We start from the raw sequence: 21,340 nt of genomic DNA on the forward strand, positions 1-21,340 counted from the left end.
GCTGAGTTACCTGGCTATTGAAATATGTGTGCCTTCTGCTGCTGCTCTAACAACTGGAAACAGCTCTGTTTATCCTTTAACCCACTGAAATGCTATTAGATGCTATTTCTACACTTGAATCAGCTCCACATTTGTGTTCCTTTGTCAAGGCAACTATTACAATGATGGGGTGGAAAGCTATCTTTTTAAAACCTACTATAAGCTAAATACCTATCACTGTAGTATTTTGTTTATTTTTTAACAAATTTTTCTTTGTAGTTGTTATTTGAACAGCAAGATGAAAGCCCTAGAATCTTTGTTCCTATAAATATGCCTACGTTCAAAGCTGTAAACCATGTTTTTAAACTGCATATCTTATTTGCTTGCTTTGGAAGACTTCATCATGAGGTTTCGTTTAGCCAGCATTTTATAGCTTGTATAGTGCTGTTTATGTATAGGGGATAGCACCCACTCTCATTGTATATCAATTGGTTGGGGGTTTTAATGTTTATGCAAAATAAACCTTTCATGTGCAAGTGGACTTATTTGTTACTAAAAGTTGTCAAGACTTAGACTTTAGAAAAATATATAACAGCTTAGGTGTGATCTGGGTATTAAACAGTAAGAACATACTAGTCTTCGACAACTGAGCTACTCTTTCTTTTCCTTCTTAAACAGTTTGATAGAGTGCAGTCACAAACAATAACTTTGTAGTCATAATATGACCTAAATACCTGAAGTCAATATACCAGTTTTCATTTTCTGATAAATACCTTCCTTTTCTAAATACCACATGGGTTTTTTTTGGTTAATTTCCAACCATAGATCTTCTGATGACTGTTTAAGACAAGATAAGCTATTTTATTAAGACTGTACTTCAGTATCAAGTCTCATGTCCACTCCACAGTCATTAGCTGCAATGATTCTCTTACACAATAGATATCCACACTGAAGTATTACATGCTAGATACTCCTAGAATAGATCACAGTGAAATCTAGAAATCTGTACCTGTGAGTATGGGAAGCTAAGGGAGGGTACTCCAATTAAAAGGTAAATGACATCCTTAACCAGCTGTGAAGCTGAAATCTCTCTGGGAAGAGGTGAGATGCAGCTTGGATCCAGAAGATATTCATTCAACTTTTGGAAACGAGTCAGTTCATCCACGGCTTTAGGGCCTGCTTCCGTCAGGTAGTGCCTTTCTGTTATTACTGGCTCACTGAAGCATAGAGATTTTGTGTTCAAAAGCAAGGATTTCTGAACTTACAATCCCAAGTCTCATAAGACAATAGTTATCATATTGCAATAGTAATAATAATGGAATTTATATGGTGTGTTTTCCTTCACAGAGGCAAGCTCAACCCACTTTACAAGATACAAAGCGAAATAGGTAATACAGTGATACCTCGGTTCTCGAACATAATTTGTTCCGGGAGGACGGTCGAGAACCAAATTGTTCGAGAACCGAAGCAATGAAACTCATAGGAAATAATGGAAACTGGATTAATTCGTTCCAAGCCCCAGAAAATGCCTATTTACTGGCCTAATTTGTATATAATATGTAGAAAACACGAGTCAACAAGAAATAAGAAATAAAAGTGGTATTTATTAAAACAAAACAAAAAAATAAAATGTACTGTACAGTACAGTAAATTGTGTTTCATTTACTGTACCTGTACCAAACTTTATGGGCAGGAGGAATGAATGTGGAGGGAAGGGGGATGGTTATTGTTTTGAAGGGGAGTCCTCTTCAATAAAAACAGAGGGTAACTGCTTTTCGAGTGTTTCTGTTCTCTGTATCTTTTGCTGAGGAGAATCAGAATCTTGCTCTGCAGTTGCTTGTCTGATTTCTTTACGGAAGAATTTGTCAATTGTTTGCTGTTTTTTTCTCCTTTGCAAAATTTTGCGGAAAGTGGACATAACATTGTCATTAAAAATGTTAACTGCTCTATTTGCTACCACTTTATCAGTAATTTGCAATACAGTACAGTACACACAAAGCGTGACTCTCTCCACAAAAACGTGACTCTCTCTCTCTCTGCACTCACACTGATGACGCAAGCAAGGCGCGCTGGGCAGAATGAACGCCATTCGGCTCAACTCGGCTTATCTCGGACGTTCGGATGTTCGAGTTCCAAATATTTGTTCGGATTCCAAGACAAAATTTTCTCGAATTTCCTGGTCGAATACCGATTTGGTCGAAAGTCAAGGCGTTCGAGAACCGAGGTATCACTGTATAGCAAATATAGCATATTTTAACACTTTGCCATATAGCAAAGAAAAGCATTATAATCAGGCACACATACACACATGCACACTGAACATTGCCAGGAACATAAAAGAATGTAAAGGGAAAAACGTGGAGAAAGCAACAGTCAGGGTAAAGTGTAATTAAAAAAATAATAATAATAAAGTTAATTTATATAGCACTTTACACCACCGTCAAAGGCAAGCTCAAAGTGCATTATATTAAAAAAAAACAAAAACCACAGAAAGACATTAATAATGAATACTGATCTTTAAAAAAAACAATAAGATTATTTCAATTCCATGTAGTTTAGCCACTCATGTTAAATAACGCCATCAGTACATATGCGGTCTGTATCCTTGCCATTGCATGAAATCTTCGGTAAGAGAATAAAAATTTTGCTTTAAAAAGTAGTTGAGAGTTATTAAGATGTTTTTTATGGAAGCTTTTTGGTGGTGTGACTAAACTTTTGCAGACAGAATTAAAGTTCCATAATGACAACTCTTGTTACAGCATCACACTAACGGTCACAGACTAGTTTCAGACCTGCATTTACTGTGCACAAAGCTTGCTGTGACAGCTCAAACATCAAACTTTCTGGAGCAACCACAGAAAAGGAATCTGAAGCTGACACTGCTGCTGCACAGATCTAAAATGTCAGTTAATGCAAGATGGTGCTGATGTGGCAGTAGAAATAAAATGTAGAAAAGAAGAAAAGTGGCAGAGGCACAAAATTAAATCCAGGAATATCCAGGAATTAAATCCAGGACTGCATTAAAGATGCACAGATCAATATCGCACAAAAAGCTTCAACTCAGATTAAAAGGAAAAGACAAAAAGCAATAGAGAGCTAATCCCCTTTAGCCAGTTAGAAGAAGGGACATCACTCACTCTCACAGTTCAATATGTGTAACAGGGTATATTGTACTGTATTGCTCCGTATACAACACTGACATCTTGTGTAATTAACATGAACTCCAATCTATCTCACTGGCTGTCGACTTGGCAACATAATTAGAGCTGTTCAGTAGCTGAACCACAGTGACATTACATTTCTAACTTCTGTGTACAGGCACGAACGTTCAAGTTCAAGGCTTGTGCCTAAAAAATGAAGATTATTTTTTTAGACTGGAAAGTAACGAACTAAACTTGGTCACATCGATCAAATTCACTTGGGAATTTTTTTTTTTAAACCTAAATTATTTAATGATCCTTGAAGATAATAGGTAACAGCAGCCAAATTTAAATACCAGCCAACAAAAAATGTAAAAAATTACCATCCAATGCGTTCCCACACATAATGCTGATTCGGAACAGTATGCAAAGCTTCTTCCCATATATCTTCTTCTATCCACCCATCTACTGGGCTTGCAGCAGATGAAGAAGCTTCTGTTGTGATAAATCCTTCATCTTCAGACAGCTGAAAAGAAAAAAAAAATACACATATAAATAAATACATGGCGTAGCCAGAATACTCTAACAAGAGTACAAACAGTAAACAAAGTCTTCCTCAACAAAGAGAAGGCAAGGTCAGGTAAAGGTTAGGTGCCATCTCTCTCTCTAGTTCTTTGTATTTTCTAACCAATGAAATTTTGAAAGGCTCACCTCACTCAGAGACCTAACCTTGGGAATGGTGATTTCTGGTAAACTGAAAGCATAAATCTTGTGAGTTAGTTCACTTAACCTGAGATGTGACAGGACTGGTTCACTGTGCCCTTACAATGTTCTCTTACTTCTATCAGAACACTACTCCTTCACAGGCTAAACAAATAAAAATAGGAGAAAAAGCAAAGATTGCAATGGTGGTGGTAGATATCACAGCTGTAAGTTGTGACTATTTTAAGATTGTTCTCCCTCACTAAATATCTAAATATTAAAAGCAAAAGATTATCACAAAGAAAGAAAGAAAAATGATTACATAGACTGCATGATGATCTTATAGTTAATTAACATAACTCACTTTCTTTCCTTTATTTTTCATAATCATAAAATGTTCAAGTGTACATATATTGGGCATGCAGCATGTTTTGACATGAATTTCACTTACAATAGTCATAATAGTTCCTTTTATGGACCAGTTCTTCTCTAACTAAATGGAAGCAAGCTCCATACACTTAGCATCGAGATGAAATCAGCATGAGATAATCAAAATAAGTAAGTCAAATATAGAAACAGAAACACAAAAAGACCTGAAACAAAAACTACCTGCCAAGCTTACTAAACTATACATACTACAATATGTGCCAATAAGCTGTATTAAGCTAAAAATCTTACAATATGTGCTGCTAAGCTTTACTGAACTAAATTGATCTAGAGATTTTGATATTTAAACAAAACAGTACCGTAGAAAACAACTTAATGTAGATGAGAGAGAGAGAAAGTGCATGTGTGTATCTACCTGCTATCAGGAAGGTCAGGCAGTTCCAGCCTGGCATCTAGTGATGAACCACGTGCTGATACCAAGCCTCCGAAGAGAGAGAACCTTGTCAGCTGCTCATAGCCATCACGAAACTCCATGTTCTGTCAGTCAAAAGATACCAGCAGTAGTTTCTTGCATTAGGAGAAGTATGAAGCTAGTAACAAATCTTCCGAAAATAAATTACAGCAAGTTCAGACACTCTATTATCTACACCACAAATACAATCTGTAACCTATTGTACACATCATCTAGAAGAAAAATACATACAAATTTTCTGTCTCAAAGTTTAGAGACTTGTAGAGTGTAATCATAACATGAAACAGTTCAGGGCATTGGGGAGTTGCTGGAAGTTAGTTCAGAGGGGCAAGTCTTAAGCTGCCAGTTAAAATCAGCCTGACATAGAAGCAAGGGGAGAACTGGAACCAACATCACAATGGCGGTATGATGGCCAGAGAAAAGAATAAGGTGTGTGACCTTGTAGTCTAGAGTGTCAGATACTGAATGAAGTGTGTGTGTGATGGAATCTGAATGATGTGTGGGAGACAGAATATGAATGAAGTGTGGAATGGATTCTGAATGGTGAGGAAGAAAGAAAGGTAACCAGAACCAAAGTGATGGAGAAATTTATTAAACTGAGAGTTCAGTATGAAAGTGATACAGTCAATGATTGCCAGCCAACAAATGAGGCAAGTAGGTAAGATCATCAGTCTTATGTGCCTGAAGCACCAGAAGGGCAGCAACTCTCTGAACACAATAAAGGGTGTCGAGAGTGGCACAATGCATGACACTTTACAGTGTATCTAAAAGGGGTAATATATTACCTATACAGGGCAGTTCAAATCATTTAACAAGTCTGTTAGTGTACTTCACCACGCATCAGCACTTGATTTCTGCACTGAACTTGTATATATGCACATGCTCCAACAGTTATCATGTACAAGTGAGTTGACAACTATTCAATATACAATATTTATGTGTATACAATAAGATTAAAGTTTTCCTGGATATAAAACTGATCTCCAAGAGCTTCAATGTTTACCTCAGTGTTAAAAAGATTCCCACTGACTAATGCAGTCCCAGGAGTCATCTCAAAGACCTGCAAAAGAAAGTATTGCACAAATTTCATCATAATTATACATTTTGCTCAACTAAAACTAGTCAGAAATTCCCTGGACAAAATTTTCCAGAATATTTCAACATATTTAACAAATTTCATCAATAAATGAACCTCACTTTTACAGCTGTGGATTCTGTCGGCTGATCAAGCTTGCATTTTAGATGTCCAACTTCAAAAAGATGTCGGGGAAAGTGATCATACACTGTCCATTGGAGGCTGCCGGCTGTCGGTTTGGTGTCTCCAAACCAAACTGGTCCTTCTGGAAGGCAGACTTTTCTTGACTGTTACAGGAAGAAATGGAAGTCAGCCCAGTCAGTATTATCAGTCTGAGCAAGCTTTTCTCAATTATTCAACATTTTAGTCTCCTAACTGTACAAAAATATGACTTACTTTTAGGTTTGTCATCACATATTTCACACTTTAGCGTTTGATTGTGACAAATGAATCTTATAGTAGTTGGCAAATTTACCACTCAAAAAATAATTATGCACACTCTTTTATGTGCATGCATGTTTCCAGATTATTAGAGACCTTCACACAGTCAGCAATGCATAACTTTTTCCACATCATAAGACATTTCAAATGTTTCTTTATCTTTTGGGTTTGTTTTTTTTTACCTTTTCTAAATTGGCCACTTCAACTCTGTAGAGATCATGACCCAACAAAGGAGGAGGCTCTAAGCTTCCAGTGTCAGACAACTTTATCAGGAATCGTAGAACTGCCTTTTTATCATCTGTAGGCTCCGCTTCAGAATAAATCGTCAATTATAATATCATTAAGGAAATAAAAATAAATGTATTTTTACAGCATATGGACCTACCAAAGGAGTCTTCTGTTATGAGAGGTTATACAGGTATTTCCTTATGAGAGCTAAAAGATAGATGGTGTTTGGTAAAACTACACTGCCATAACAATTTCAAGATCTGAAACTATTCACACTGATCAGCAGCTCATTGTCATTTTTAGCAAATGCTTTTAGCAAAACTTTTTAACCAAACACTACTGATGAATTATTTTAGAGATTCTACCTTCAAAAAGTGTTTTACTGCTCATCACTGCATGAGAAAATGTGTCAGCATTTCATTTAGGCTAAACATAACATCCATGGTGGTAAGACAGATTAGTACATCTGTACAGTTCACATTAACATGTACAGTTCACATTAACATGCACGAACATAAAAGTTCATGCAAATATATGCAAACACAGACAAATCTTATATAATGCATTTTTGTATTTATAAGTGCAGACGTTCATGTGTAAATAACCAGTACTGAAGATACCCATCAGAGTCTCGAGCAAGTGTTCCAAACGATCTGCATCGCCATAGTTCCTTGCTGTTCGGAGATTAAAGATAAACTGAAGAATAGCGGCAATTTCAACACTTGCTCCTTTCTTTTCACTGTTGTTTTCTTTGCTTGAGAAATAGATAAAAAAACAACAATAATTTTCAATGCACACAAACACAAACTGCATCAGAAGTATTAATCTGTGGAAGCTTCATGCACACATCACTTAACAGAGTTACCATACCTTAAAAAAAATGAGACTTTTATGTTCCACAAAACACATTTCCCACATATGCATTGTAGCCCAGAAAATACATAACTGAATGATCACAAGTTGAATTTTAGCAAACAATAGATTGAAATCTTAATTATTAAGGAATGCTGGAATATGGCCCTGTTACATACACACAACATATGTTGTGGTATAGTTGATCCTTGTTGTGCTTCAATAAAAAGCTACTTCTAATTGCCCTCTGGGATAAATAGTGGTATCTTATCACAACTGCACAGGCAATGGGTACTTATCAAAACAAAATCTTTTTAATTTAATCTACAAACTGAATTAGCATACCTTTGAGGAGATTTTAAAAAATTGATCAAGGTATCAAACACTTTATGATGCAAGTGCTGGAAGCATATTCTGCGCTCAACTTTTGGCTGCACTAGGTGACATCTCTTTTCTTCACCAAGGTGAAGATCACACAATTTATTAAACAATTCTAAAATGCTCTCTGAATGGACTGAAGATGTCATTTCTGTGCAAGTATCTATGTTGCACTCTTCTCTTTTCAACTCTGATTTTCAATATAACCTGAAACAAAGAAAAAAAAAAGCAAATACACATGTACATTCTCATATTTTTGAGACTTGGCCACACATACAGCACAACTTAGTTTTAAGATTTAAAGACAGAAAATGATCCCCTTCCTGACAGTTTCCACCTCTCCTTTTCTGAACTATTTTATATCATCATCAAGTTATTCTTATTCACCATGCAGTGTCCAGTATATCTCCCTTGCCAGTTCTGAGCTTTTCTTTGGGAAGTGGAACGGGATTTCAGACCAAACCAAAAAACTTGTAGCGTGTTAACCTCAAAGCTATGAAGAATAAAGGTGGGTACTCTCTAAAGCTGTCACTAGATGCCTAGACGATTTCCAACCACACCAAGACAACTAGACCACACATAGAGTGACTCCAGTGTCAAGAGATGACTAAACCATTACATGACAGGGCTAGACCACTGACAAGAAACAACCCTACCACTGATGAAAGAAGCCAAAACTAAGAGGCTACTGCTGCTACAACTGTGGCTTGACATGAAAATTCAGTTGACACCTGATGATACTGGGTTGGGCCCTCTCTCTAGCTTCACTAGTGAGACTATAAGATGTCAGAAACAGTAATTACCTAAACGCAACCAAACAAATTTATTATAGGACATGGGCTTCTACTTACGCAAAAAATTGCATACAGTATGCATTAAAAGTTCAGAGGACCCCTTCAATTTTCGTCAATGGGAGAAGAACAGATACAAAATTGGGTAAGTGTAGTGTCTGCCATCGTAGCCCAATCTATTGTTGTCGCCTACTACAAAATGAGAGTAGCTTCCCTTGCACTGAGTTTTTTTTCTCTTACCGGGAAGCATTTCATTAACCTATGCCGTTGACAGCGTGGTTAAAATCATCGTCTCAGAAGCGGAAAGAAAGTGAGCACCCCAAGTACAGTGAGCATAAGCTCATCACAGATGCTTGCATAGACTTCACAGCACAGAAATCTCGCCATTTCTGACTAGACACTAGATATTACAGTGCTTTGTGTGTCTGAAAGGCAGTTGAACAAAGTATGTTGATTTGTTGATTTTTTTTCACATTGTAAAGGGACCCCTTAGAGATAGCCTGGGACCGATTAGAAATCTGAAGATGGAGTCCCTGGGACCCCAAAGAATTTAGCCTTCGCAGAAGCCCTGAGGACGCATTGCACACTGATGTTGGGTTGTTATGGATGCCCAAACCCTAAATCAAAACTTTAGTTTATTCCTTGTTACTCCTGGTGGAGCTTGGGGCCACAACAACACCTCGACAGCGGACCCAGTTTTGGGCAGCCCCCGCTCCTGCCGTCAGTTGGGCTCATGTGGCTCTGGCATCCTTTCCCTCACTCTCTACTGTTCTTTTCCAAGTCTGCTTTGGTCTCCCAACTCTCCTCTTTCCCTGAGGGTTTCAGTCAAGTGCCTGTTTGGCAATTGTGTCAGCTGGTTTGCGCAGTGTGTGTCCTATCCAGCCCCATTTACGCTTTGTGATGTCTTGGATAGTGGCATTCTGTTTGGTTCTTTCTACAGACTGCTGTGGGAGATCTTTTCAGGCCATCTTACTCCCAGAATATGGTGTAGGCATCGGTTGGTAAAGGTCTGGAGCTTGTTTGTCCCTTTTCAGGTTTCAGAACCATACAGTAGGACTGCTTTCACATTGGTGTTAAAGATGCAGATCTAACTGTGGAAAGATGATGCTCAAGAGTTCCAAATGAGCTGTAGGCTGTTGAAAGCCTGCCTGGCCTTGTTAATGTGGCTTTTGATACCATCATCTGCTCCACTGTCCTTGTTGACAATGCTCTCCAGATACACAAAGCGATCTGTTTTCAGGATGTTCTCTCCTTGAAGTTAGATTGGGAGTTCCTGTTTGTTGTTGATTCTCATCACTTCAGTCTTCTTTCTATTGACCTTTAAGCCAGTCTTCTCTGCTTCCTCTGCTAGCTTGCTCAGTTTGGTTTTTGAATGGCGATGAGAGTTTGATGAAGGTTCACTGGTTACTGTTGTTGTTGTCTTGGGTCGTCTTGTGCATAATCCAGTCAGGATGATTGCTGGTGATAATATGCAACCCTGTCTTACGCTAGTCTTCATTTCGAACGGTTAAATCAAAAAACAAAATTTTAACCCAACCCTAATTCCTAATAATAGTCACATTTGCCGGTTTGTAAAAGGTGCCATGGGCCCTCCTATAGTAAAATTGTAACAAAAGTAGCATGGCTAGATGATTCACTGCTACATTCGAGAGAAGTGGCGGTCCAATGAGAATAGTACGTAAGACTGCTTTGCCCCGAAGACTAGAAGTCACTGCTTTGGTGTGGCTCTTGACACGAAAATTCACGACAGTATATCAAACGTAAAAATAATGCTTACGGCTAATTCACTACCGCAGCATTGGTTTGATACATAATCACAGACGACATAAAACAAATGCATAGATACACTTTACTAGACATGAATAAAGGTAATGTAGAGCGTTAACTAAATCGTTTAACAACACGTTTTAGAATTCGTAACGGATTCTCGATATTTCGAGAGAAAATAGTAAAACTTCAAAGCATGCAGACAGTGCATTTCCGATTTAAGGCAATAATCATTAGAATCCTACCCTTACGATACTTCAGGTTTCCAAAACACCGCCATGATTAATAATCAATGAAATACAAACCATTTGAGAATGTATTATATTCAAAGATAATCGTTGAATACAGCATTTTACATTAGCTCCACAGCTTCCGCTCTATGTCTACAATTAAAACTTCTTCGTCTCTATAATAATTCTGTAAATAGTATAAGAGCTGTTAGCTATATGAATAATACTAAGCTAAGCTGTCGAATCTAGCTTTCGGCGACTCGAGCTTAGTAAATAACTTTGATTTTTGTTTCCGTGCACACCATTGGAGAATGGTACTCAGTTTTATCCAATTAAAATTCATTTAGTTTTCCGTTGAAAACCACCTGGGTCGAGGGCGTGTGCTTCTGCTTCCCGTTTCGTCTCGACTTTGGGCATTCGGCTGTTGCTTCGATTTAGCGAAGATCAGAAGATGTCTCATCAGACTGGTATTACAGGTAAGACATGATTTTATTTGGAAAACAGATACAAAGTTGTGTAAAATAAGTTAACTTATGCCATTTTTTACAACTTTTTTTTTGGATTCAGCTAAATCGATTGTAGCTTCCTGGAGATGAGCGAAACTTCGCCAGTGTCACATAAGACATATGCATACCTGTACGCGCGCGTACCTGTCAACAAGAGAGAGAGAGAAAGGGAGAGAGAGAGAGATTAAACACTACATTGTGAGGAAATAATCTACTGAGGGCTCTAAAGCATAGTCTAGTGTAATATCTCTAAGGCGAGTTACATTGGTACAATTAGCAGCAGGCGAGAGGGTTGTGATGGGGAGGAGCTTAATTATTGTTTGAAAAAAATGTCACCCACACACTTTATCCATGTTTTTTTCAGCGTCTGATGATTTAAGGTCATTTTTTGGAACGGCAAAGGATGGCACATGGCGGCTTATTAAAATTTGCATTAAAGATGGTAGGAATTTGTTTCTTTTGACTTTTTAGCACCATTTTTTATATTGATATCAAGACATGTGCAATTGATGTATGTCTACATGTGCATGTACTGACACTCAACAAATATTCACATTCATATACATATCCCTTTCAAATATGTAATGGTTCATAGAAACATACTCACTTTGATATGTTCTTCTTTCTTCCTTCTAACATGCATGATTATGTGCACTTCCACTTGACCTTTCAAGTTAGATTCTTGGGAAAATTATTGTTGAACAAATATTCAAGTTAATTACTTTCATGTAGTGTTTTTTGAGCATACTGTGTAATTTGTTCACATCGCTGCTTTTATAGACAGATGTTTCCCTTTAGAGAGTAACCATTAAATTATGATGCTAACACAGCATTACTAGGCAAAGGCCTAATTAATTATTATTCTAATCAGCTGTGATGCTTAAAACAATCCAAAATTACCATAGCACCACCAGAGAGGAACTACTAGCAGAAGTACAGGCTGGCTTCAAGCCAAACAGAAATACAATTAAATATGTCATCAGCTGTAGTATCTTGACAGAATATCTACAGCACCAGCAGGGTCTCTTCAACAACTCTATTGACTTTAAAGAGATTTGGGACTAAGTCTGGAACAAAGGTCTATGTCATGTGGGCAAAAAACTCACCATCAAAGAAGGCCTCATTCAAAGCATCAAAGTGCTGTACAAGAGATCAGAGAGTGCAATATTAAAACCAACTGGAAGATGACTGTCAGAGTATATTGGCTGGCCATCTGTGTCCCCTGCTGCCTTTACTTTTCAACATCTTTTAGGAGAAAATCATCTAAGAACCCTTCAAGATTATTTAATTTGCCCATCCATCAGTGAAAGGCTCATGTGCAACCTGCACTTTGCAGATAGCATTGATATGATGGCAGCAACAACAAACTGCAAGACCTTTCTAATAGATTGATGAAAACAATGTGAATGTATATGGAATGGAGACCAGCGCTGACAAAAACATAATTGTCACTGTTGGCTTGGTTACACTTGGAGACCAGTTCCCGAGATGAAGCTGCCCGTCATCTTCACAACATCGACAGGCCTGTACAGACTGATGTTTAGGGGCACTAGCTGTGGCCAGATCTCTCTCCTTAGTTGCTGGAGGAGCCTATACTCCTGTTGAAAATGCTTCTTAGTTTGTTGTGCATCTCCACACGAGCACAGTGTAGGCAACTCCAGGTTTGCTACCAGGGGCAGACTGCACAAGTCCCTCATAGTGCCATACTACTTTATGGATGTGTGATGCAGACTGTACTTGCTGATGCAGATAAAAGAATAGAGACATTAGAAATCAAGTGCCTCAGGAAATTTGCTCCAAATATCCTCTATTGGATGCAAGACCAACTACCAGAGCATGGATGCCACCTGCACAGGCCAGCTGGAATCTTGTCTGGCATCACTGAAATGACATAAGCTGGTCTTGTTTGGCCATACATGGTATGACACTGCATGAGAATGTCCTTCATGGTACTTGGGAGGGTGGTTGATACAGAGAAAGAATTAGCTGGCAAATATAAAGAGTGGACTGGTCATTCCATGCAAGATTTTTTCTCACTGTTGCCCAAGAGAGGCCCATGTGTCAAGCCTTGTCAGTAGCTCCATCTATCCAGGTTCCCTTGATGAGGAGTACTGGCAGGCTAGTATAACTGGTCGACAGTTGGTATCAGTCAAGAGACAATGATTTTGTTTCCCCTTTCTTTTCTGTATGAAAATACTTTATCAGTTGAACGTGCGGTCCATTTGCTATTATGTACCATATGAAATATGATTTAAATAATAATTTATGATTGATAATTTTTATTAACCATCAGAATTTTACAGAAGTAATGATGTAATTGCACTAGTTAGTGATGCTTGGCATTAAGGTTAACTTTTCTTTATACTGGCTGTTAATACAAAGTTGACATTAGTATTAGTTAATGGGAGGTAATTAATGTGTTTTGCACATATTGGTTTCGCATGCACATTTTATCAATATTTGCATCATAGCATCAGCCACACTTGTGAGAAAAAAATGGCATATAACTAATAAGGGCTTAATGATTGTTCATAAAGAAAGTGAAATGTTATGAGTAGAATTCTGTTTGTAGCAGTTGTAAAGATATTTTTATGAACTTGAAAATATGTACCATTTTCTACATAAGAAATAAGATTGATACAGAAGCAATATTTATCAGATTTACAATACTTTATTTCAACCAGAAATGCTGCAGTTGGAACACAAAGAGAAACCCAAGGGCAGCTTCGAGCAGGATATCCTTGATAGCACGGACAGTGATTTCATTTTCACTTTAGGAGTCTCATCAGGAAACAGTGTTCACAATACTGATGAACTTATACATATTGTTATAAATAAAAAATTAGCTTCATTGCATTAAAATGAATAAAACTGAAAAGTAAACTTTCATGTATGTGAAATACAGGGGTTCACTATCTCTGATCTTGATTTCTCTGTCCAATATCTCTCTTTCTTCCTCTATCAGTCTATCTCTTTTGCAGTCTCCTCCAGCCTTTCATTTTCTATTTGACACTCATAATCTCTATTTTATTACTTTAGTTGTTTAATTATTATCTGGTTTACATAATCTTTTCTTCTATTGCCTATATCAGCATATTTTTCAAGGTTTTGTCATCACCATACCTGCGCAACATGTTTAGCATTTTGCACCCCTAGAGTAACTGCATAATTAAATATCTCATAAAGCTGTCTGTATATGACACCTGTTCACAGAGTTGTCAGGTTTCAATACAATATGACACAACTTTATTAATCCACAAGGGATATGCTAGCAATGCACAGATAAGTACATGCACATACATGTTGAAATAATTTCTTTCTCTCACACACGTACTAGATATATAGATATACACACACATAATCCCAGCAAGAGTAAGATGCATTTGGTGACCTTAGATCACCTCAGGATAACATAAGATCACAGCCAGTAGAATTGATCAAGTGAATGGCATGTGGAATAAATGAATTGCAGTGACGATTCATTTTGTGTATCATTTCCTACAGGCACTTTGGTTTTCTCCCACCTCCATCATCCCTTTGCCCCTCATAAGTGTGAAATCACCTGTTGGTGGAATCACTTTCCTGCCAAACCAATCAACCAGCGAACTAGGGAGTAAGCTTATAACCTGTCTGAGTAAAGATATCCTAACATTTTTTTTAGGCTTGGGTTGACCACTGTAATTTATTTTAAATATTATTTGCAACATAATTTTAGTATTATTTTTAAGTTAAAGATTACTGAGAAAATAATACAAAAAGACAACAAAAAGGTGTTTTCATAAAGGGGAAAAAAATTAAAATTTGTGATTTCATTACTTGTATTTTTATTTGCTCAGTCTTTTGGTATTTCCTAAAGGTGTTTATGTGAGTGTTTCAGTAAACAATTTAACCTTTAAGTCAGCTTGTTCTGTTTTGCTGACATTTGTAGAAATGCTACATTAAGTATTTCTCCAGCATATCTCTGATGTTTGTGACCTTAACTGCCTGACATTATGATAAGCTGGTACTGCCATGTCTGGAGGAGAAAATGCCCTGTTACATCTTATTACGCTTTGATACAAAAAATGACATGGGGTATGAGTGGTTGTTTATCGCCTGGTCACCAGATTTCTCTCAGGTTTGTTAACTTTTCTTTTGGTAGCTTTTTTTTTTTTCAGATTAATATATCTTTCAGTTTGTATGTTAGCTTGATACATTGTCAGTAGGAGTTACAAGAGTAAGTAGTTTTGTTTGCAAACATAAGCAGTTGAGTAACCTATTATAGGTAAATTTAACAGCATAGCCAAAAAATGAAGATCCATATTTGGCTTTGTAATGTGCTCATTAGACTAGAGAATTGATATATTTCTCTGTTATCAAACTCTTTACTATCATTAAACACACTTTACAATGTATATGTACAATTGTTACAATTGATCCACCAAGGATTAGGGTTGGACACAACAATTATTATTTTGTTTTTGTTGTTGAAATTTTTGTTAAAATAATACTTGAAGATGTAGAATAGTCGTAAATAATTTTTTTACTTATAATTTACTTATTACAAGTTTTTAAAAATAATTTTTAATTTTATTTTTAAAAATAGAACCTGATGATGAGTGAAACAAATATGCAGCTTTGTCAAGAGGTGTAATATGTCAATGGATGTTCAAGTTGGTGGTTCTGCCTGTAGGTTCGACACAAAATGTTATATGCAGCTACTCGTGCCACACTGAAGACAGAGTTTGGTGGTGGGCAGATCAAAGATGAAATGTTTGGTACAGCAGTGGTGAGTAACTTAGCTGAGTTTTTTTATGTAAAGGTTGACATTGCACCATTTTGTTTATTTTGTTTCTCCTTTCTCAATTTTGAATGTGACATTTTCACCCTGGTTTGGGAGGGAAAGGAATGAAGGGATGGTTGACTTAAATCCCGATGTTCATTTGTGTATATGTATTTACATATCCATATATATGTGTGTGCATCCATGTACAGATGTGTCCATGCATGTATATATAATAATAATAATGAGGATTTGTATAGTGCTTTTCCAAAAATGTACTCAATGCTTTTTACACATCTCATATATAGACTAAATCACTATGCACCCATATTCACATATAACAAACTTCCGCACTTCTGCAACATACACTAACTCATATACAAGTAATTTACAGACACACATTATGCACACTTATAGTCAGACTTCACATCAGCTATGCATTCCTGTGTCCATGTCAGTAGTCCAGAGAGTTCAGCAAGTGGAGCTGAGTGATAAAGCTGTGTATCATCAGCATAACTCTCATGTGACATAGCATGGTATGACATAACATAGAAAATAAGTATATAGCACAAAAAGTATTGGACCTAATACAGATCTCTGCAGACATCATAACTCAGGACAGAAGCATCTGAATAAACACCATTCATACACAGTCTAGATTTGGTCCATGAGATAGGATCGAAGCCAGGACAAAGCAATATCATGTATAGGTTTATCCATGCACATATATATTTATATAATGTGGATCTGTGCACATATGTATATATGTGCAGGTGTATCCATACATGTATATATTTATATACAGGTGTATCTTTGGACATATATCTATGTACATGTCTGGGTGGATTGGGAAAGAGTGGAGGTGTGAGAGTAATCAACCATGACATTAGATTGATGTCCCCTCGCCTAACTGGCTGGAGAGGGCAGAGTTCTGCCATAGTTTTGTTTTATCTGATGTCTCCTTTGTGCTGGACTTTTGATTGAGTGTGTTTTGATGGGCCTGCGACTGTGGTCTTGACCTTCTGTTGATCAGTGAACTTTTGTGTGTGCTGAACTCATTTGTTTTTGTATTCAGACATGCCATTTGTTGCATTTGCTATAGAGTGCATTGCAGCTTGTATGATGTTTGTGCTGTATGTGGATGCTGCCCTGTGGTGTGGAGGACACCGTGTCCTCTGAACACCGACATTTTTTCGTCATCTTATTTTATCACATCACCTCCTGTCATTTGTAAAGCACTTTGAGCTGTCCACATGCCAGGATAAGGTGCTATACAAGAATACATTATTATTATTAAAACAAACAGGTGGGCCAATGTGTCCACGTGTATGATGTGAAACATTATCGTAGTCCAGCAAATAACAATCCATTTAACAATGAAAGGTAAATATAGTAAATTTTAATTATATACAATTAGTAAAAAGTAAAGTATTAAAAAAAATCAGGTTTTTTTTAACATTGTTATTTCAATTGCCTTCTCGAATATTAAAATTATACTATTTTGAAATATACTGTAGCAAATTTAAGCAATAAATTCTACATGTATAGTGACACCATCACCTTGAGACTTAAAGCAGGAAACATTTTCAGTTCCTTGTGTCTACATGCTTACTCTGACATTAAACACCCTACAGGAAGATGTCAACTACAGAGGCTACCAGAAGCACCAGCAGGCTAAACATGCACCGGCACCACTGACCATGGCAGAAGAGGAGCTGCAAATGATCAAACAGAATGAAGTGAGCTTCTAGTGAAGTGGTCTACACTCTTATTCCACCTATAAAATGCTGTTGACTTGTCAAAACTGTGTCTTTTTTTGCACAGACAGGTAAAATGGAAAAATGTGTACTTTGAATGAAGGAATTCAAAACCTATATGGTCAGCTGAGATCAAAAGAACGGACTGTTTCTTTCAGGTGAATGCTCACATCCACATAGATTCCAGGGCACAGACTTTACAAGGAATTGCCTTCCCTGTGTCTGAGGAAGCTCAGAATGGGCTCGCCCGCTTTCAGAGCAAACAATGCAACTATGTCCAACTTGTGAGTTTTGAATGGCTATGGAGTGTTTTATGTTGTAATTGAGCTCGTGGTTACAAAAGTTGCTAAAAGGTAAACTTGTTGAGCTTTTGCTATGCTGAATCATTTTTTGCACAAGCAAAGCTTACAGTGAAAGCCTAAACTTATTTGGGAGGGGGGGGGGTGGTTTTGTTTTTTGTTTAAGAAAGGGAGTACCTAGTTTTCATTAAAATAACATTTGTCCAATCATAACATTCAAAAGACTGAGAAAACGGTATTTTAAATAGAGTTTTAGTTGCCTTGTTTGCCTAAATATCACAGTAGAAGACCAAACAGAAAAAGTAATTTTAGACTGTTAAAACAATTGGGAAAATATCTTGCATAGACTAGATGGTTAAGGTACAAGATCAGCAGGAAACAGTTTGTTCTCAGAGACAGGTATTGCAAAATACAATGGATCTGTTCTAAGAAAACTAAGAAAAATGGTTATCATTGTGTTGTACTTTTGTTATCCATTTTATTCAGATTTTTTCTTCTCTGCTTATATAAGCAATAAATATCAATTAAAATTAATAAATGAAATGAGATTTATTTCACAGGGAACTGGATTATTTTAATTTCTCTTACAGAGTCTGGACCTTGAAAATGAGGTGGTGAACTTAGAGAAGACAGACAATATCAGCATTGGCAACCTCGCTGCTCAGGTGCCCACTGAGTCAGCACGATATCATCTTTTTCGTTTTCAGCATACTCATGAGGGAGATTACACTGAAAGCATAGGTAAGCATAGAAGAGGAAGTCGATTTTATCTTCTTATTGGTACAAATGTAGTATATGACATAGAAAATTAAATGCAGTTACCCAGAAAGGCTATTTTTCAAGGCAGGCTCCTAGTTTTGGAAAGCACAAGTAATTTCAAGCACTATTTTTCTTCGCTTAGTAACGACATATATTTTAATTCATTTTCTGTCTTATGACAGTATTTGTCTATTCTATGCCTGGCTACAAGTGCTCAATCAAAGAACGAATGCTGTACTCCAGCTGTAAGTCTCCATTGATAGACTACCTCACACATCAAGGTCTTGAGATCACAAAAAAGGTCTGGGGAAGTTTTCTTAATTCATGCGTTACACTATAAAATTTTTATTAAAACTAAGTTTGGTTGGGGTTTTTTTTTTCACTTTTTAGGATTTCTGAATCATTCAAAATACTTCGTGAAATAAAATTCACAAGTCATGTCAATGATAAGGCTAAACATTGTGTAAAAAGATTGAGTGATGTCGTTTACTTTTGAATGTGTCTAAGATGATAGAAAAAAAATAACGAATTATCTGTTACAGCTAGAGATAGATGACCCCAAGGAACTGACAGAAGACTACATGTATGATGAAGTCCATCCAAAAGTGAATGTGGCAAAGCAGGCCTTCGCAAAGCCAAAAGGCCCAGCAGGCAGAGGTCCTAAACGACTTACGAAGCAGAAAGAATAGATACTTTGTTATCAGTGGTTAGAGTTAATTCATGGGTATGAATCCAATTTATCCTGTTTTTATGAGCCTTCTGGTGATGCTTGAGAATGGTGTTGACTGTAAAATTGATAAGACTTTTAACATTGATGGAAAATTCATACTGGTGTAACTTCGAAGAGCCAGGATTGAACCTGATCCAAAAACAGCCAGATTTGTACAAATAGAAAGCTAAACTGGTTTGGTTTTTTTTTTGTGGTGTGTGTGGTTTCCATCAATAAAATATCCAAATTGAAGCTTCCCCTCTACCCCACTCTTTGTTTCCTTGGAGACTGCCAGTTTTCTGCCCAGAAAACAATAAATTCCGAGAGTGCATTATCTTCACTCTCTCACTTCTGTCATCTGTTGAAATACTTTTCACAGACAATTGATTAGAATGAGGGGGAGCATGCCATGTGTGAAGTGTAGGTGTACTCTGTGCATTGTACCCTAAACCTGACATATTTGGTAAGAAACTGGAATGTTTGCATTAACCGCCTTTGTTATATGTCTTATAAAACTTCTGAAACTTTGAAAAGGTCTTTTGAAAAATACTTTTTCCAGTAATGGCACATCATAGATATTTTTAAAAAATTTTAATTGTTCAAACAAGAACAGTAAGATTATTAATATTGTTTATTTCTGTGCATTTGTAGCATTTGTTTTACAAAATACAATCATTAAATTTTGTGTGATTTTTGCATTGAATGAAGCCCATTTTATGATGTCAAACTATTGATAGCTCTTTGCTAAGAGGTGGAGAAATGTTATCTTAGAAATCATTGGTGCAAAACCGGAGTTCTTTAAATGGCATTTTTTACATGAAGGAACTAGATAGGGAGAGATGACTTTTGTTTTTCCAGGTGTTAAGCATTAAGCTAAGAGGATCACTTGGAAGCAAGCATTTTTTTCCTAGAATTATTAATATAGATATAGTGATATGGTTACCTCACAGTCCTTTGCAAATATTTCTTGTCTACGCTTGCATGAACTGACAATTCAGGTCAATATACGTGCATCACATAGTTGTCTCCAGTCAAGGGGAAAAAGGAGTTTGAAGATGCAAACTTTAATCCAAGCAGAGAAGCAGTTCTGGGAAATATGAATTATGAGAATAGGACTTGCACATGCTTACCACAGTAATGGAAGTCTGCAGGTCATAATGTTTCAAGTAATAGCTATGACTAAAAAAATCTTAATAAAATTCCTGAATCACGTGACTAGTTTGCTTCAAGTATATATTTTTTTGTAATGTGCATAACTTACTTTTTTTTTTTTTACTAGAGTCCACACAACCAATGACTCAGCTCTTCTCACTGCTATTTAGCTGAACAGGTGAATGTACAGCACAGTTGTGCTAAGGTGTATGCTGTAGTGTCATAGTATTGTTCCAAATTTGCTAAACATAAACTATTACTTTTGCATTAAATCTGAAAGCAAAATTTACACTTCTTCACATATTTCCCAATAAACATTTGTCCACAGGCACAACTACCATTACACCAGCAGTGTTGCAAAATAGGAATTTATTTTGATAATGAGATGGAGAATTTCTGTCTTTAAAATATCAAGATATGATGCTTCCTTTGCTGTGTTGCAGATTACCAGCTTGACTTAAATGTTTTGTAATGTAACATTTCAGGTGGTGGATTCTTTATTTGGTAGATAAAAGTCTAGTGTGATATTGTGATTCAAGAAACATGCAAAAGCAGATTGCTTGGAAAAAATAACAGTTTTGGTGTTTGGTCTTTAATGAATGGAAACATAAAAATGTAGATTTTTGTTTCAATTGTAAGGGACATATTTGACTTTGTCTTTCTGAGAATTATCAGACAAGCTCTAGTGCTTTATTTACTGGTCCTTCATTTGCTTTAAAAATTTGCTTAAGTTCTTGTAAAGGATAGAGATAGCATTTTACACATGGCTTCCAGGTTTACTTCCCAAACAGTATTATTATTAGTAGACAGATGTTTTACTGTAGGATTATTTTGTTTCACATTGTTTACTTGTGGGACTGTTTTGGGGCTTTTGATGACATAGTATTTTGTCTTCTTCTTGCCCCACCATCTCCCCAGTTTCCTGGCTACAAGATTGTATGCTTTAATGAACAT

At 36.6% G+C, this 21,340-nt stretch overlaps 2 protein-coding genes across 2 annotated transcripts in view; one reads left to right on the top strand and one right to left on the bottom strand.

Moving 5' to 3' along the window:
* LOC112572999 (gamma-tubulin complex component 6-like) overlaps positions 1–10,649 on the bottom strand; it is a 32,491-nt gene extending 21,842 nt beyond the window's left edge. The window contains exons 1-10 of the mRNA XM_025253031.1: positions 10,518–10,649; positions 7,622–7,861; positions 7,045–7,178; positions 6,379–6,506; positions 5,878–6,042; positions 5,684–5,740; positions 4,624–4,745; positions 3,831–3,873; positions 3,503–3,645; positions 989–1,196 (exon numbers count right to left, since the gene is read on the bottom strand). Of these exons, the coding sequence (XP_025108816.1) occupies positions 989–1,196; positions 3,503–3,645; positions 3,831–3,873; positions 4,624–4,745; positions 5,684–5,740; positions 5,878–6,042; positions 6,379–6,506; positions 7,045–7,178; positions 7,622–7,803 (1,182 nt within the window). The 5' untranslated portion in view covers positions 7,804–7,861; positions 10,518–10,649. The remainder of the gene's footprint in view (positions 1–988; positions 1,197–3,502; positions 3,646–3,830; positions 3,874–4,623; positions 4,746–5,683; positions 5,741–5,877; positions 6,043–6,378; positions 6,507–7,044; positions 7,179–7,621; positions 7,862–10,517) is intronic.
* A 125-nt stretch (positions 10,650–10,774) lies between these two features.
* On the top strand, positions 10,775–19,431 carry LOC112571461 (twinfilin-1-like). Its single transcript, XM_025250439.1, has 10 exons — positions 10,775–10,918; positions 11,313–11,390; positions 13,633–13,683; positions 14,938–15,065; positions 15,621–15,716; positions 17,345–17,449; positions 17,626–17,751; positions 18,357–18,507; positions 18,708–18,826; positions 19,068–19,431. Exons 1-10 carry the CDS (start codon positions 10,894–10,896, stop codon positions 19,212–19,214), a joined length of 1,026 nt encoding a protein of 341 aa, XP_025106224.1. The 5' UTR covers positions 10,775–10,893; the 3' UTR covers positions 19,215–19,431.
* Positions 19,432–21,340: the final 1,909 nt, after the last annotated feature.

This window comes from Pomacea canaliculata, linkage group LG9, assembly GCF_003073045.1.
Source record: "Pomacea canaliculata isolate SZHN2017 linkage group LG9, ASM307304v1, whole genome shotgun sequence".
Lineage (NCBI taxonomy): Eukaryota > Metazoa > Mollusca > Gastropoda > Architaenioglossa > Ampullariidae > Pomacea > Pomacea canaliculata.

Coding starts and splice junctions, on each gene's coding strand:
- LOC112571461 (XM_025250439.1), top strand. CDS start 10,894: ATGTCTCATCAGACTGGTATTACAG. Junction 15,717..17,344: donor AAATGTTTGGTACAGCAGTG/GTGAGTAACTTA, acceptor AACACCCTACAG/GAAGATGTCAACTACAGAGG. Junction 18,827..19,067: donor GTCTTGAGATCACAAAAAAG/GTCTGGGGAAGT, acceptor TATCTGTTACAG/CTAGAGATAGATGACCCCAA.